Here is a 16,367-nt window from a genome sequence, read left to right as displayed (position 1 = left end):
ATTCATTCATTGCACTCTCAGAGGTTGTTATTGTCTAGTCTAGCAAAATTCATTTACCCTATTCAATTTTAACAGCTAAAGATAGTGTACTTTGGACTAATTCAGGCTGATTTAATTTAGCACAAGGGAGCAGTCATTTTAGTTAACTGTGTGCTTAGATCATTTACAATTTCCACAAGTAAATTATCCAATGAAATTTCAGCCACAGTACATGAAAGTAACATAGAGGTATACCAACATTCTCCCCCTTGTGCACGCTGCAAATGTAAACAACTTCACCTTACACCCACCATTTTTTCAGAAGTTCATAATATCTGTAGAGTGCCCACTTATGGAATACATAAAATCTGTCTTACGGAAATAAACGTTTTCTATGGGATACAGAAAATCCATGTTAATACATATTATCTTATGGGATGCATGAAATTTGTTTTAATACAATTATCTTATGACACAGATAATCTGTCTAAATAAAATTTTATTTTGGGAGACAGAAAATCCATCTTAATATGAATTATCTTATGGGATACTGAGAAATTTTAATAAAATTATCTTATAGGATACCGAAAATCTGTCTTAGTACAAATTATCCTATGGGATATAGGAAATCGATCTTTAAGTTAATACAATTATCTTATGAAATACAGAAAATCTGTCTTAATAACATTTATAACATTTTCTAATGAGTACAGAAAATCCATCTTATTACAAACTATCTTATGGGATAGAGGAAATCTGTCTTAATCCAAATTATATAATGAGACATAGGGAAATCACTCATAACACAAATTATCTTATTTGATACAGGAAATCCGTCTTAAAACCCCTATATTAATGAGACATGTTTATACTAATTTTAAAATAAGTTTATTACATTTTTTGAATAACTTCACTCTTTGTTCACAAAGGCTAGAAAAAGACTTAAATAGTTTAACAAGTTTATTTGAAATAAGCATGCATGCAAGATCTTCAATTAATGGTGCACCTCTCTGCATTTGCTGGTTGCAGATGGACAATCTATGTGAATGATTCTGCTCTGACTTTCAACACTTTAAATTTTAGTCATTTACATAACTTTAGAAATTAAATATGGGATAAAATATGTGTTGTACTTTGTTGGAATTATATATGTTTCTGATACAAGGTAGATTTTTATACATAATGAAAATTCCATTAACAGAATTTTTTTAAGACTTAACCATGTTAATTATCTTCTTTGTAAATTTCCTTTCTTTTCTAGAGTTTTTCATGAGATCCTGTAGATTTATATGTTGAGACATAGTGCAGTGCAAACTTTAAAGACAGACGTCCATTATAGGGATTGTGTTTTATGACCTGTTATAATGTATATAATTTTTCACTCTAATTATAGAAATTGGAGTTGTGTAAATCAGATCAATACTTTTAGCTTCACATTGATGGGTACATCAATTACTAATGAATCATAATATTGTTGCTAATTTAGTAAAACTGGCTAATTTCAAAATAACTTTCATTCCAGTGGCTGATTAGCAAATGACACATTGTGCATGTATGCTACTAAAATTGTGAATAAATATCTAGAATCTTATGCATCTCAATAAATTGCAACCAAACACAATATTTTTATGTAATTTATAAAAGACTACATTAAGTACATGTTTAATATTTATTACATACTCAGTTAAGTTTTTTTGTATTAATCTTTTCTCATGTAAAAAGGATAGATTATACACACCTGCTTCTAACAGCCAATGTCTCACTGATTTCATGGACGGCTGCAACATATGGATGTGTTGCTCTGGAAATACAATCACATATTTAAAAGTATGTGTTGATGAAACACAAATAGTCCTGTTCTTGGCAATGCAAGTTGAAAACTAACATGGCTCATACATATAAACTATAGACTGATGTGAACAACTTGTAGGTTAATGTGACTATTCATTGAAAAGTTGTCCAAGGTTGACATTGCTGGGGTGGGAGTGGGGGACAAACACCCCACTCCTCCAGAAATGCCTCATATGGCTTGCATCTCTAATTTCTTCTGTCAATTAAAATCCAGCTCCTGACCTTTGGGAGTGGCTTAGCATCCAAGTCAGGCAGACCATGTTTAAACAAACGGAGGGTGGGTGAAAGTGGTCCACTGGCACCTTAAAATCAGTCACTTCGGGTAGATAGGACTTGTAAACCTTGGATGGTAGCTCATCTGGGAGAAGGAAAACTCACGATTCTGATCCTCCACTCATGGGAATGGCTAGGGGAGTAAACTCCAACAGAAAATCCAGAGACAAGAGTCCCTAAGGCGGTCTGACATTGACGTTAACATCATTCCATCAACTTCTGTGACGCCATTGGTACCAAGCTGTATCAGCATTCGTCATTCCCTTGGGTTCCTCAGCTATGTGGAGAGGGGAGAATCTACTGCATGGGCAACGGCTGATTCTGCATGCCACCCTGCCCAGGCTTCATAACTCCACTGCAGAGGACACTCCAGCATCGTCGTCAGGCATTAGCGCAACACGGGAAGCAACAGTTTACTGGTTCTAAGTCAAACTCAATTGGTGTAGAGAGCTTGGCACCACAGCTTGTTTCCAGTGGTGGAAAAGATCACCATGTCTCACTGGACAGCTTCCACCCACCTCAAGCTGGGCAGCCTCTGTAAGTAAAGTGCTGCCCCACCATGGCCTGCCTGCTTCACTGGGTGCATGGAACTTAGAGAAGCATCTCGACAAGTTAGCTACAAACTCCACACCAGGCAAGACTCAAAGAAGAAGTAAGATGACTCCAGCTTTTCGTTTCCCAAGTTGGAACATCAGGACCATGTGTCCTTGATTCACCTCTGATCTTCAGCATATCAACAACACATGGAAGATTGCCATCATTGACAGAGAACTCTCTGGACCGAACGTTAACATTGCCTGCCTCCAGGAGACCTAAGTGCCCAACATCAACACCATTAGGGAAGACAACTACACCTTCTTTTGGCAAGGAAAGCCCTCAGATGAACCTAGGAATCACAGTGTTGGCTTCGCTGTAAAGAACATGCTAGTCACCTTCATTGAGCCTCCCTTATCATGCCCTCCGGTTGTCAAGATCCTCAGGCTCAGTCAGGATCTTCAGCATCTACGCCACAACCCTCTGCTCCACCCACTAGGAGAAAGACAAGTTCTAAAAGGCTCTGGATCAAACAATATCCAGTATCCTCTACACTGAACCATGAGGCCTGGCCCACCTGTCTTGGCTCTCATGGAAGTTGCAAGATCAATGAGAATGGTCAGCGACTGCTGAAAATGTGCTGCTCCCACAGCCAATGTGTGACCAACACCTTCTTCAAAAGCAAGGAGATCCACCAGGTGTCATATTCCCGCCACTGGCATCAGTTAGACCTTGTCATCACAAGGCATGCTTAACTGTACAGTATTCTCCTCAACCGCAGTTACCACAGTGCCAAATGCAACACGGTCCACTAAATCGTGGACAGCAAGGTGCAAATAATACCCAAGAAGCTGAACTATGCCAAGAAGAAGGGTTGCCCATTCATCAAAACCTGATGTGCAAGCAACCATGGAAGACACAGCAGTTAATCAGCAAACTGCAGGCGGCTATCACCAAAGAGACACCTGATGACACCATTGACTCCAAGTGGTCCCACCTCTGTGATGCTGTGTACAATTCAGCCATCATTGCCTATGTGAAAAGGAGCGCAAAAAATGCAGACTGGTATGAGGCCAACTGGGAGGAGATGGAGCCTATTACTGAGGCGAAGAGGAAATCCCTCCTGGCATACAAGGCTGCACCTAGCCCTAGTACACTACAAGCCCTCAGGACTGCCAGGAACAATGCCCAGCAGACCAAACGCTGATGCGTCAACACCTACTAACTGAACCTCTGCACCAGTTTACAGACAGCTGACGACATCGGGTATGCAAGAGACATGTACGAAGGTATCAAGAAGGCGACAGGCCCCCCCACCTCCAAGACTCCCCCCCCCAAGTCCAAGACTGGCAAAGTCATCACAAACCAGGGGAAACAGCTTCAGCATTGTGTTGAGCACTATCATGAGCTGTATGCAGGCCAAAACATTGTCACCAGCATTGCCCTAGATGCCATCCCAGACCTACCAATCATGGAGGAACTTTAGACACATCGCCCAGCCTGGAAAAGCTCAGGAAAGCCATTGATTGCTTTGCTTGTGAGAAGGCTCCTGGGAGAGACGGATTTCCACCTGAAGTCCTCGAGAGTGGGAAATCTGTACTGATCCAGCCCATTCATGTATTCCTCTGCCTCTGCTGGGAACAGGGACACCGACCCAGTACATGCGAGACACCAACATCGTCACTTTTTACAAGAACAAAAGAGACCATAGCGACTGCAACAACTACTAGTGGCATCTCCCTCCTCAGCATTTTTGGTAATGCTTTCGCCCGTGTCACCCTGGTGCAATTTGCAGATCCTGGCCAACTATGTCTACCCACAGTACCAGTGTGGCTTCCAAACCAGTCGGTCAACTATAGACAAGATCTCATTACACCAGCTGCAGGAGAAGTGTCATGAGCAGCAGATGTCCCTCTACATTGCATTCATAGACCTGATGAAGGCGTTCAACCTGGTCAGTCTGAGCAGCCTCTTCATGCTCCTGCAGAAGATAGGCTGCCCCCGCCCCCCATGACCGTTCACTGTCGTCACCTTATTCCATGAGAACATACACAGCACAGTGTGTTTCACTGACACAACATCGGAGGAATTCCTAGTCAGCAACAGAGTGAAGCATTGCTATGTCCTTGTGCCAGCGCTCTTTGCAATCTTCTTATTCATGCTCCTCCAGTACACCTTCAAGGACTGCAGGAAGGGAGTGTACATCCATACCAGGGCTGATGGCAAACTATTCATCATTGCCCTTCTCCATGATAAGACTAAAGTCATAGAAGTTCTCATCCATGAATGGCTCTTCGTTGATGATGCAGCCTTGACATCGCACAAGGAAGATGGACTACATCAGCTGGTATGCTGCCTCTCCAAACCTCTGTCTGAAGAAAATGAACATACTGGTGCCATTGATGGGTACAACCTCAAAGTTGTTGAAAACTTCAAATCTCTCGGGTCCACCATTTCCAGCTTGCTCTCCATTAATGCTTAGGTGAATGGAAGGATTGCAAAGGCAGCAACAGTTATGGCCAGACTCAACCGGAGGGTCTGGGACAACCCCAACCTCACTGAGAAGACCAAACTGTGTGTCTACCAGACCTGCATGCTCACCACACTCATCTACAGCAGTGAGGCATGGACCGCCTCTGCAAGCCCCATGAGAGGAAATTCTAATGCTTCCACCTGAGATGCCTGCAGCACATTCTGCACATCCAGTGGCAAGAAAAAGTACTCAGCAAAAAGGGTCTGGAACACACCAACATGAACAGCATGTTCTCCATTCTCAGCAAGAGGCACCTTTGCTTGCTCAGCCATGTCAAGAGAATGGATCCAGGCTGAATTCCCAAGGGCCTTCTATACAGCATGCTAGCAGAAGGCGCATGACTGACTGGATGGCCACGTCTGCATTACAAAGATGTCTGCAAGAAGGACATGAAGATGGCCATCATCAACGTCAATGACTGAGAGAGCTGTGCTGACGACTGCTCCACCTGGCACCAAGCTATCAGACAGGGCATTCAGAAAGCATAGGAAGTGAGAAACAGAAACTTCACTGCAAAGAGAGCCAGGAGGAAGGTGAAACAACAACATCCTCAACAAACATCAATGTTCACCTGCAGCAAGTGCAACAGAGATTATCACTCTAGGGTCGGACTCTTCAGCCACTCGCAAAGGTGCAGATAGGACACCCAACTGGAAGCTACACCATCATCTCCCAAAGACGGACTGATGCCTAGAGATTCATTGAAAGCATCCCTAACTCGTTTAATGATTATAAGATAAAGTAATGAGATAGGAAATTAACAAAAATGTCTTACTAAAGACATTGAAAAATACAATATAGATCAAAGTCACCTATCTGGAGGATAATGACACGCTTTTACTTAAGATCCATTACCTTTAATACCAAATTTCAAACAGTAAAAGGAGGCCACAATGGACCATATTTACTCGCTTATATATTGAATCCAACTGCAAACTCCACAGACCCATATCTGCCATTGCATAATGCTCCGGCCTCTACGGTTTGCTAGGAGTAATCAGTAGAACAAACAACATGGCCCTGATCTGCTGATGTATTATGCAATGGCAGATCAGAGTATAAGTTGTTTTAAGTTGGACTTGATTTTTAAACAAGTGTATAAAGTAATATAAACTGTAGTAAACACCGTATAGTGTGAGAGACATGTCCTAGTAGTTGGCACGATGGACATATTCAATATGAACACTTAAATGCTTTCACTTTGGAAATGTTGCAATGGAATGAACCAGTACAAACTGGGGAAACTTGACAGAATCAATTTCCGAAGTATGCAAAATAACTTAGTACCCTATTAAAAGCCTCAAAATAAATTGTTGGAAGCATGCACAAAAGTCAAGTAACAGAAAGTTTTATAATAAGTGAAACTTGAAATGAGATGCATATAAATGTTTTGGCTTAGAGGAAATCACCCAATCAAAGACTGGCCTTAATGAATGCTTCGATAATGTCTGACAAATCTTAGGATCAAAACATTACCAAATTGACTTGCATATGTGTGTGTGTCATTTAGATTTTTAAGGCATTACCATACAGTACGTTGGCTAAGGGATTTTCAATACGTTGTTAAAAATAGTTAAGTTTGGTGGAGGTTCTTGATGCATAGAATATGTTGAACGACCTTTGCCTATTGAAGAATTCAAACATGACATTTTTACCATGCAATAAAACATAAAACATACCAGTCATGCAGGATACTTACAGGCCCGTCTGGCAATTTGTGTGGTGGGAGAATGCACATCTTAAAATGATATCAAGGGTACAGAGACTTATTGCATCGAACACTTCAAAATATTTTTGTGTGTTTACAAAAGGTTTCAGCTTTTCCTGCAAGAAAAAAGTGTTTGCCATTGGTGAGAGAACATATAACAAATACACAAAACATAGATTACTTTCATAATTTAGTTCATCAAATACACAACCGTGGCCATCTCTGTAAAAATGAGGCCTTAACATGCCAGGTATTGTGTTGGTCATGATGATAAATAATGGGTCTCACTACCATCAAAATAGGGAAATAACGAACTTCATAAGTAAACAGAGAATACTGATTACATCACCATTAACAAGAGGCCAAGGTGGACCTTACATCACTTACATGGCATTCCAAATTTACCATTTCAATAAGCAGGCTTGTGTATTGTAAGAATGCAAACTTATGTAAAATACCTTCCAATTTTGACGTTGTATGAAGTTTACCTGGTTTTTTTTCTTTTTTTAAAAAAACATTTTAAAAGCTGAAAGACATAATTCATAATTCTAGATCATATCAAGTTAGAAACAAGGATGAAGCTTGTATGCAAGATTAACTCATTAATATATGTAGATAACAATTAATACAGAACCTAACTCTGAGTCTATCACAATATAAATTTATTTACCAACCTTGAGCATAGTGCAATCAAACTTTGGTCTCCAGAGACAAGCACATTCATTGTAATGATTACATCAAAAGTGCATAATCTATTTGTTGACATTTACATGCAAGACAAAAATCTATTTACGATTAAAATATTTGTTGCATCATTAGAAATGGCCACATATGGTTTCAATATGTCGAAATGGAATGCGGGAGTGAGCAAACGTCTTGCCCGAGCCCAGCGGGCACCTTCTGCTATCAGCAAACCACGTCCTAACCAAGGTATAGCATGTCTGTATGCACCGCCATATCCAGTTGGCTTTGGCTCTGAAGAGTTAGAGGATTTTCTTATTAGTATTGGTATATAATGACTTAATTATGATAACATGCACTGTCAATACAATACTTTCAGCAATAATATTTTATACTATCAACTAACCAAACTAATCAACTTCATGCTATAATAATATAATAAAATAAAGCCTAAAAAATAGACGGACAGAATGGAACATATATACATACATACATACATACATACATACATGCATCCATGCATGCATGCATACAGACAGACAGACAGACAGACACGTTCATGCATAAATTCATAAATAAATAGTCACTTTGTTTTGAAATTTAATTCACTTTGCTTCAGAATTTTCATAGTCCCAAGTATTTTAATTTCACATATTTGAGAAATGTTTCTTAAAACCAGCAATATTTCACTATGTTATCTAAAGTCAAATCCTATCCAGGAAAGGGTTAAAGCTGCTGAATCTTGCCAGACATTCTTCTATTTTAAAGAAGAAGAAAACATCTTTGTAAAATAGGAAATAAAAACCATTATGATCTAGTATTTGGTAAAAAGAAAATGTTTTGATCAGAATGCTAATTATAATGCAATTAAGAAATGTATTATGAACGGTTAGGAGTTGGTACCTGGGGTATATCAAAACTGTAGAAGAAAAGCTGGACAGATCCATACCGAATTTGCAAGGAGAAAAGAATAAATATTTAACAAGTGGTTCTTAGTCAAGAAGGTTGACCAAGATTAAGATAATCTCAAACATATCATGTTAGTTGAAGAGTTCAAATAGTATGTCAACAGTTGTCAAAGCTACCTTGATGAGTTCAAGGTTGAAACGTTAGAAAATGCTGCTCATACTGCTAAAAATTATTCCTTGACCTGCAAAGTTTTCTTTTCTATAAATCTTCCTCTCAGCAGTTATTTTATTAAAATAACGTCTCAACCTCACATCAGTATTTCAAAATCTCAATCGGTCACAACTTCTAGAAATCAAATTTCTCATAAGACTTATCAGAAATCCTTATCTCCTTCTATATGCGCTTATTGTAAGAAGAAAGAGCTCATGTTTCTGATTTTAAAGATTGAAACTTAATCAACAGAATAAAGAAAGTAAAGTAAGGTCATGATCATGTATTGGAATGGTTGGGTCAAACAAACACTAGTCTGATTCTATAGGGAGAATTATCAACCATGTCCAACGGTTCTATATCACTTTATTGTCATTATGCCAAGCCTATCCTATTACAATATTACGGGTCACAGGAGATACTAAGATTTGTTTATTATCATGTATTTTGCCTTTATCTACAAGGTCTTTTTCTAGTGAAAGTGTTCTTATTCAGGGAGTAGAGTATAGCTTTGTTATTCCTCTCCACTGTGTAAATTTGTCATCAAACTTAGTCTCAGGACCCATGACAGTAGGAACAGAGCATTGTTAACCCATCAAGGGTATTCATTATCATTAGGCAATGACCTATCTGGAGACAAGGTCGTGGATAATCTACTTGAAAATAACAAGTCTTCTTTGGGCCAGAATGTTGATCCTATTGATAATGAAATCCCTGATATTTACCCAGCTTGTACAGTTAAAGGCGAAATGCAAAAGAGCCCTAGAAAATCAGGAATTATTCCTTTAGCTGACATATTCATTAGTCATTCATTTCAAGAGGTCACCTGTATGTCTTGTATTGATCAGTCAGGAGGTATTGATCACGGTGATCCTCTGTTAAATATTCGTTTGCTAAATTCTAATCAGGGTGACAAAAGACAATCACCTATCGTCAAACAGGAACAAGATAATAAAATCTCAAGTTTGCTTCAAGGGGCTATTATGGAATCTGTATTGACACAAATAACTGGGGTCCTTAGTAGGAACTGTAGACTACCTGACGTACGACCGGTCAGTGAAGCAACTAAATTGGCCAAAAAATAAAAGTGATGTTTCCAAATAATGTACATCTTGTCCATCGTGTCAAAGAGCAGAAAACACAAGCAGAAGAAACCTAAGACTCATATGCAACCTATACCTCCATTTGAAGAACCACTTATCATAATAAAGGTAAACTGCAACCAGTACTTGTTGTACATAATGTGTGCATCAGGAAGAATTCCAGAGGCAACACCCTTGAGAAAGATTACAACTACAACAATAGTGAAAGCTTTGATAAAGTTTGTCACTTTTTGGACTTTGGAAAAAATTCCAGTGAAATCAAGTGTCAAATGTTATCTCTGGAATTTCCCAACAAGTCATGTAATAATTAGGCATCCAGCAATTATATCTTCTGCCTATCACCCTGAAGGTAAAGGGAGTTTGAAACAAAATATGATGGGGTCATATTGCTTTGATACAGGAAACGTTTGGAATGAGGGTGTTCATTGGTTGTTGTTAGGGAATCAGTTAAAAACTTTGGTAGGTTTTGTCCTTTTGAGCTAATTTTCACACATACTTTCTGAGGTGTATTGAAGTTATTAAAAGGGAAACTTCTTTCAACCGAAGAGAGAGAAAATAATCTTCTTGACTGCGTCTCTGGTTTCAAATATAAGTTGTCAAAGGCTTGGGAAGTGGCAACAACTAATCTTCAATGTACTCAGCCAAAAATGAAATTAAGTTGTGACAGAAATATAAAAGAGTTTTCTGGTTATATTGCCCATACATCAAAATCCTCTTTAGGCTAAATTTTCAATTGAAAAGAAAGTAAGTGGCTTAAACTGCATCGCTAATACTCCTAGGATGACGAAACAGAAACAACTTGACGTATTAATATGTTAAAGAAGTATGTTGATGGCCCTAGTATCCATTCAATCAATTTAGTTATAGCTGTCCCGCACACTGAGGATTTCAAGAATGCCATTCTATCGGACTTTAGTGGCTTTCTTTAACCAATGTTTAGAATTCAGAAATATTGAACAATCTGGATCAGAAACTTTCATATCTACAGTCACAAGAAAAGAGTGAACTAAAACATCTCTTACGCTGGCATTGTAGATTCTACACCTGTGAAATAGCATCTGTACATGATCAATATCCTCTCAAGTAAGAACGTTTGAAGAAAGCAATCAATATTTGCGGGAAAAGTATTTTATTGAACCAAGTAAAAGTAAATGGAGTTCGCCATGTATTCCTGTACATAAGTATAGAGAAGAAAACAGTATTACCAAAACAGATTAACATTGGAAATGCAAAATATGTCATCAAGTTTTGACCTTTTGAAAATATTCAGGAACAATTTTTCTCACGGAAAGAGCAGAAGAACTTTTACCTATCGATTCCACATGGACTTATCAACATAAAGTGATGCCGTTTGGTATGACAAAATATTGACCTTAACATTCCAGTATTTAATGAACATGATAACATAATTGTGATGCTTATATCAATAACTTCATCATCTACAACGACACATGGAAAGATCACATGGAAAGATCACCTGGAGTCCATTCGAAAGTTATTTGATAGGCTCGGTTATGCAAATTTGACATTTTAAGTAAAAGTGCATTTTGCAATGCTATATTATCGGACATATTGTAGGACACGGTCAAGTTAAACCCGTAGAATGTAAGGTCATGGCCACCTCTGAATTACCAGAAGCTTTAATAGTGACTTTCCAAACAATTTGAAGTGTGTATTAGTTCAATCTCTGCTCCTATTATATTCGGTGATCACTACCCCCTTATTCTTATTAACAACACAAAGAAACAAAATTATAAATTGCTGAGGTCGAGTTTGATGATGTTGGAATACAACATTAACATGAGGCACATCAAGGGAAAAGATAACCTAATTGCAAAGGAACTTCCAAGTGTATAGAAGTTTTATATTTTTTCCGTCATGCATATTGTGCGTCATATATAAGACATGTACCAAATATAGCTTGTTTATTAAAGTATCTGATGTGTTTTATTGGATAAATATTTATTTTTCTTTATGACAGGTGTTATGTATGTTTAATTTCTATTATGTGATTGAGGTTGGTACATAATTGAGGGTGTTAGTTTGGACCTACCTGACTAACATCATTTTATTAAAATATGTTTACTTAGATTTGAGCTCAGGACAAATTGTTATTGCTATGGAAAAAATATGGTCTATCTGATCTTCGCCAAATAGTTTACTAAGGTTTAAGTAAACGAACATGATCTTGTTTATGAATTTGATGCAAATTTAAATTTGATGCAAATTTCCATTGTTATAAGTCAGGTGACACTCTATATCTAAGGTTATTTACATCATAATTATATATTACTATTTTAACATCTGATTAGTGTAATCAGTATTTTAGTTGTGTTCAATTTTAATTTGGGAGAATTCGTTTATTTCATATATTTATTCATTGGAAATATAAAGAGTGCACATTGGCTTTTGGACTAAATCACTAGTCTGGAATTATTGTGGATTCATTCGGGGATATCTAGATTATGTCAGTGTGATACACCAAGACTGTTGTCACATTAGCACAGTCACGGTTACTGCCATTCAGTCGTAACACCACTGGAATTTATTCGGAACACTCTATACTTTTGGATTTGTGATAAAACTTTTAAGACAATTTGGGATTTAATTCATAATATAAAAAGGACTGCTTATTGACTAAATAGTCCACTTGCAAATACTATTACTTATGATCATATAAGAAAAGTTCTGAAAATAAATGGGGGACAAAATTGGGGGCGGGGGAAACAGTTAGCCATTACTAATGCCGCCGATGCCGTCCGAGGAATAAATGATCTCCGTGTCTATACTAAAGCTGGCGAGACAAAAAGGAATGACGAGCATATAAAACAAACTATGACATGATGGACGCGAAAGAGACAATTAAACAATGAAGACATGAGAGCTGCAGAGGATTATTCCATTTAACAATAAAGAACAAAAAACAACAGACAAAAAGATAGTACAATATTTCATGGATGATGACGATAGGAGGCTATTATCTTCCTCAATGAAAAGAAGAAAAGGAAAGACAGAGAGGAGAAAGAAATATTTCCAAAAATGACTTGGTCTTAAACTTACCTGATGTCTTCAAAACTTGTTTCACGGTCGTGGGATGGCATACGAAGATCCTGGGCTGAAAAGGTCCAAACCATAGCACGTAGTATCTACGATAATGTCGTCCAAGTTCTTGGAGTCGATTTAGCAGCTCCTGTCCAGGCTTTGGAAACTGAATAGTTGAAGGTCACATCAAATACTCAAAACAGAACGTTATACATGAAACAGTTGTCAGTTGAAACAATTTTCTACAACTGACATTGACTCAAAGGTCAAGGGACGATGGTCATGCGCGTCATAGAAGGAATTGTCTTAACTTCATAATGATTAGTCAAAAGTTGGAAATTAATACATCAATGAGGTTAGGAAATACTTAATCATGTTACCTTCATAACTAATTACCTCAAGTATGAAGACAATACATTAAGAAGCTGATGAAATAAAATTAAAATAAATGGATAATAAAACGTTGTAGCAAAGTTTAGATGACTATCTTCAAAGTCGCGTGGGCAAGTGCACCTGTCGTAGAATTAATTCTCTTTCTTCAAACTGATTAATACGAGTATCCATCAAGGATAATAAAAAATATAAACAAATGAAAATCATCAACCGCTTGACGCATTTCTTCTTTAAAGTATTCAACCGGTATTGGCATCTACGCCTTGTGATCGAGTGGCACGTCTGGTACCCTGCCATTTGCCTCTCTGAGCCTCTGACTTCTTCTTTGACTTCCTCAGTCGACTGTGGCAAGCGTGTAATACAAGTAGTCTCTGCAGTTGCTCTTGTTGCTTTGTTAATATCCTTCGCATATTTATATATTTTACAAACTGGACAGGGCTTTTAGGTCAATACATAGGTGAGAAGCAGTGTTCCGCGAAAGCATTTCACGAAATTTACATCCCACGAGTGATCAGCGGCACACTAAGTATAATGAATATTTGCAAGTCCATGCGCGTCAATAACACGAGATATCATCAACATATTACAGTTGCCACGAATCAATTTAGGCACAAGTGCTTTATGTACTGACCTCGTGGAAATATGCTCACGTTATTAATTTGATTTTCAAACAACACTTCTTAGTACCTGACAAGATTATTTTCACTGGCGTCAAGTTCGTCAATGGTAGGTGCTTCGTCGAGTGTGGAAAAGAAATCAACGGTGGACAATAACACTTTGTCACTCAACGGTTTCTTTAATTCCAGGAGAACATCATTATACGGTTGATCATTAGCTGACGGCTCAATCACGTACTACCGGTTCCATGTCAAACATCTTAAAGTCATATTCAACGACGATTGTGTTTATCCTAATGCAGCAGGACCAAATATTAGCACACAAACTGAGTTTGGAAACACGGAACTGGTTCTATCACAGCTATGATTCAGTCACTGCTTAATGCAGAGAAATCAATGACAGAAATTGTTTCTCAAAGCAAATGTGACTTTCCTTTCTCATGATGCCACTGAATAATTAAAACTGTTGTATAAATCATTCATGTGTTCATTTTGTGTGCGTTGTCCCATGAAAACTCGAACTGCAAATCCAACTCTACTTTTGGACCAGTAATGGTGGAGCCGTAATCAAGGGTACTTGTGTTCAATGTGGAACAAGCAAATTCACGTTTATTAGACCTTTAGTGTCAATCAGAAAAGCCGTAAAAAAGAAATCACCGGCGAAGATCACGCTGCCACATTATCAAATTCACAAGAAACACCATGGAGCAGATATCCTAGTGTAAAACATATTCCTGGTCACAGTTATTTCGTGCACGAGTCACGGCTTGATATAAGACTTGATTCTAACAACCATCCACAGTCTGGCGAGACACCTCAAAATCGTGTGGATTATGCGTGTTACCAACGTGACTTTCTTTTCAAAAACATCAAAATGATATCAGTGTGTGTTAATGTGCATTGTTTTGGAGTCTTTGCTTGGTTTGTATAAGTGAGGTAATTTACACGTAATGATGTAATTCACTACTGCACTTTGGAAACTTAAAATCAAATACTTTTAATTGTTGTTCGTTTTCAGGGGCGACATGTGTGATACGATGACTTTCTCATCAACATATTCATCAGCCTCAGTAGCAATAGCGTATGTAATACGAGGAAGGAAGAACGGTTTGTGCATCCTCAAACACACCAATAATGCAAGTCTGTCAACTTTTTGCACCTCTTGGTATTCGCATATGATGCTCACATGCAACTTGTTTCAGTTGTTGTAATTTTGATGCATTAGCAACCACTGTTGCATTAGCATCCGTTGGGACAATTGTATCCATTGCAACTATGGGTCTCTATAACTCAAGTACATTTATATCCGATTTTCGCATACGGCATGGTATTTGTATAGCACGCTGCTGTGCAATCTGTTTTACTGATGCACAGGGGGCACGCTTGAATAAAGGTAAACTTTATTTAACTGAAAAATCCATCAATACCTTGTTTTCATATTTGTACTTTACCAAGATCAGAAACTGCAATCACTTAATCCTAGCTATTATTTCATTTATTTATCTGTCTCTTTTGGAGTGTTTGTGCACAGGTCACGTGTATTTGTGCAATAACAGTTTCAGCTTAATATCTGACGACTCGAGCGATAATATTCACGAACAGATCCACATGGACTTCAAAATTCATTACGTGATTTGATTGCAATACCACATTTGAGCATGCTCGAGCAACTGTGCCAACATGATATACGAGAAAATGTAAAATAAAGGAGTCATAATGGCATGTTCTGCTGCACATTTCATATCTACCTATCCATACACCTTTACATTTCTTGCGTCCAATGCTTTTTAACTTTTATAACTTTCTTTGACAGCTCTGTATGATGCATTTAAACAAAACAGTGATTTAAGTTTTTCCACATCTTTTATATTCAAGTGGTTGGAAAAAAACTATGACAATATTTGAGATCTCTATAAATTCTCTGAAAATATTATCAGTGCCAATCCTAGAATTTTTCTGGATTATCTATATATTACGATAATTCTAGCATATAATAGGAGATATCTACGTCCGAACTGTAGGCTGTTCCATTTGAAGTTTCTAACGGTCAAGATAAGGTGTATCAGTTACGATTCCAATATAACCCCATATGACACCAAGGCATGCCAAACGACATACTAGGAAGCTCAGAGGTCACTGGAAGTCACATGCGTCTCAGAGATAAGCTCGCCACATATCTGAAATTGACATCAACCTTCCATAATTATATTCAGTTTCGTTTTCATATTTCACCAACTCTGACGGACATGTCTCCCCAATTATTTTCTTCTCCAGTACTTGCCCGCAAACCAGCAATATTGTGTTTAAAAGCAAGGTTGTGTTACCGATTAAGCTTCTGCCTGTGTTAATACAAATAAAGAAAAACCTCGCATTTAAAGTTACAAATTATATTGGAAAGCATGCAAGTACATCTTCCCAGTAAAAGCCAATTCTGAATTACGCCATTTTGAATCACAATCTCATAACATTATTGATGCATATCCACGCATCGTCCCGTGTCAAGGAAAGCATATATGAAATATTTAGCTCTACTG

At 37.8% G+C, this 16,367-nt stretch overlaps 1 protein-coding gene across 1 annotated transcript in view; it reads right to left on the bottom strand.

Moving 5' to 3' along the window:
* Positions 1-16,367, bottom strand: part of LOC149781815 (cytochrome P450 4F6-like) — a 72,731-nt gene that overhangs the window by 22,304 nt on the left and 34,060 nt on the right. Inside the window, exons 2-5 of the mRNA XM_089935987.1 lie at positions 12,842-12,989; positions 7,672-7,853; positions 6,870-6,994; positions 1,718-1,780 (exon numbers count right to left, since the gene is read on the bottom strand). Of these exons, the coding sequence (XP_089792113.1) occupies positions 1,718-1,780; positions 6,870-6,994; positions 7,672-7,853; positions 12,842-12,989 (518 nt within the window). The remainder of the gene's footprint in view (positions 1-1,717; positions 1,781-6,869; positions 6,995-7,671; positions 7,854-12,841; positions 12,990-16,367) is intronic.

Source organism: Sinohyriopsis cumingii, chromosome 15 (genome assembly GCF_028554795.1).
Source record: "Sinohyriopsis cumingii isolate HCF-2022 chromosome 15, ASM2855479v2, whole genome shotgun sequence".
Classification (NCBI taxonomy): Eukaryota; Metazoa; Mollusca; class Bivalvia; order Unionida; family Unionidae; genus Sinohyriopsis; species Sinohyriopsis cumingii.
The sequence above is the reverse complement of the archived record's forward strand: the minus strand, read 5'-3'. Positions and strand labels throughout refer to the sequence as shown.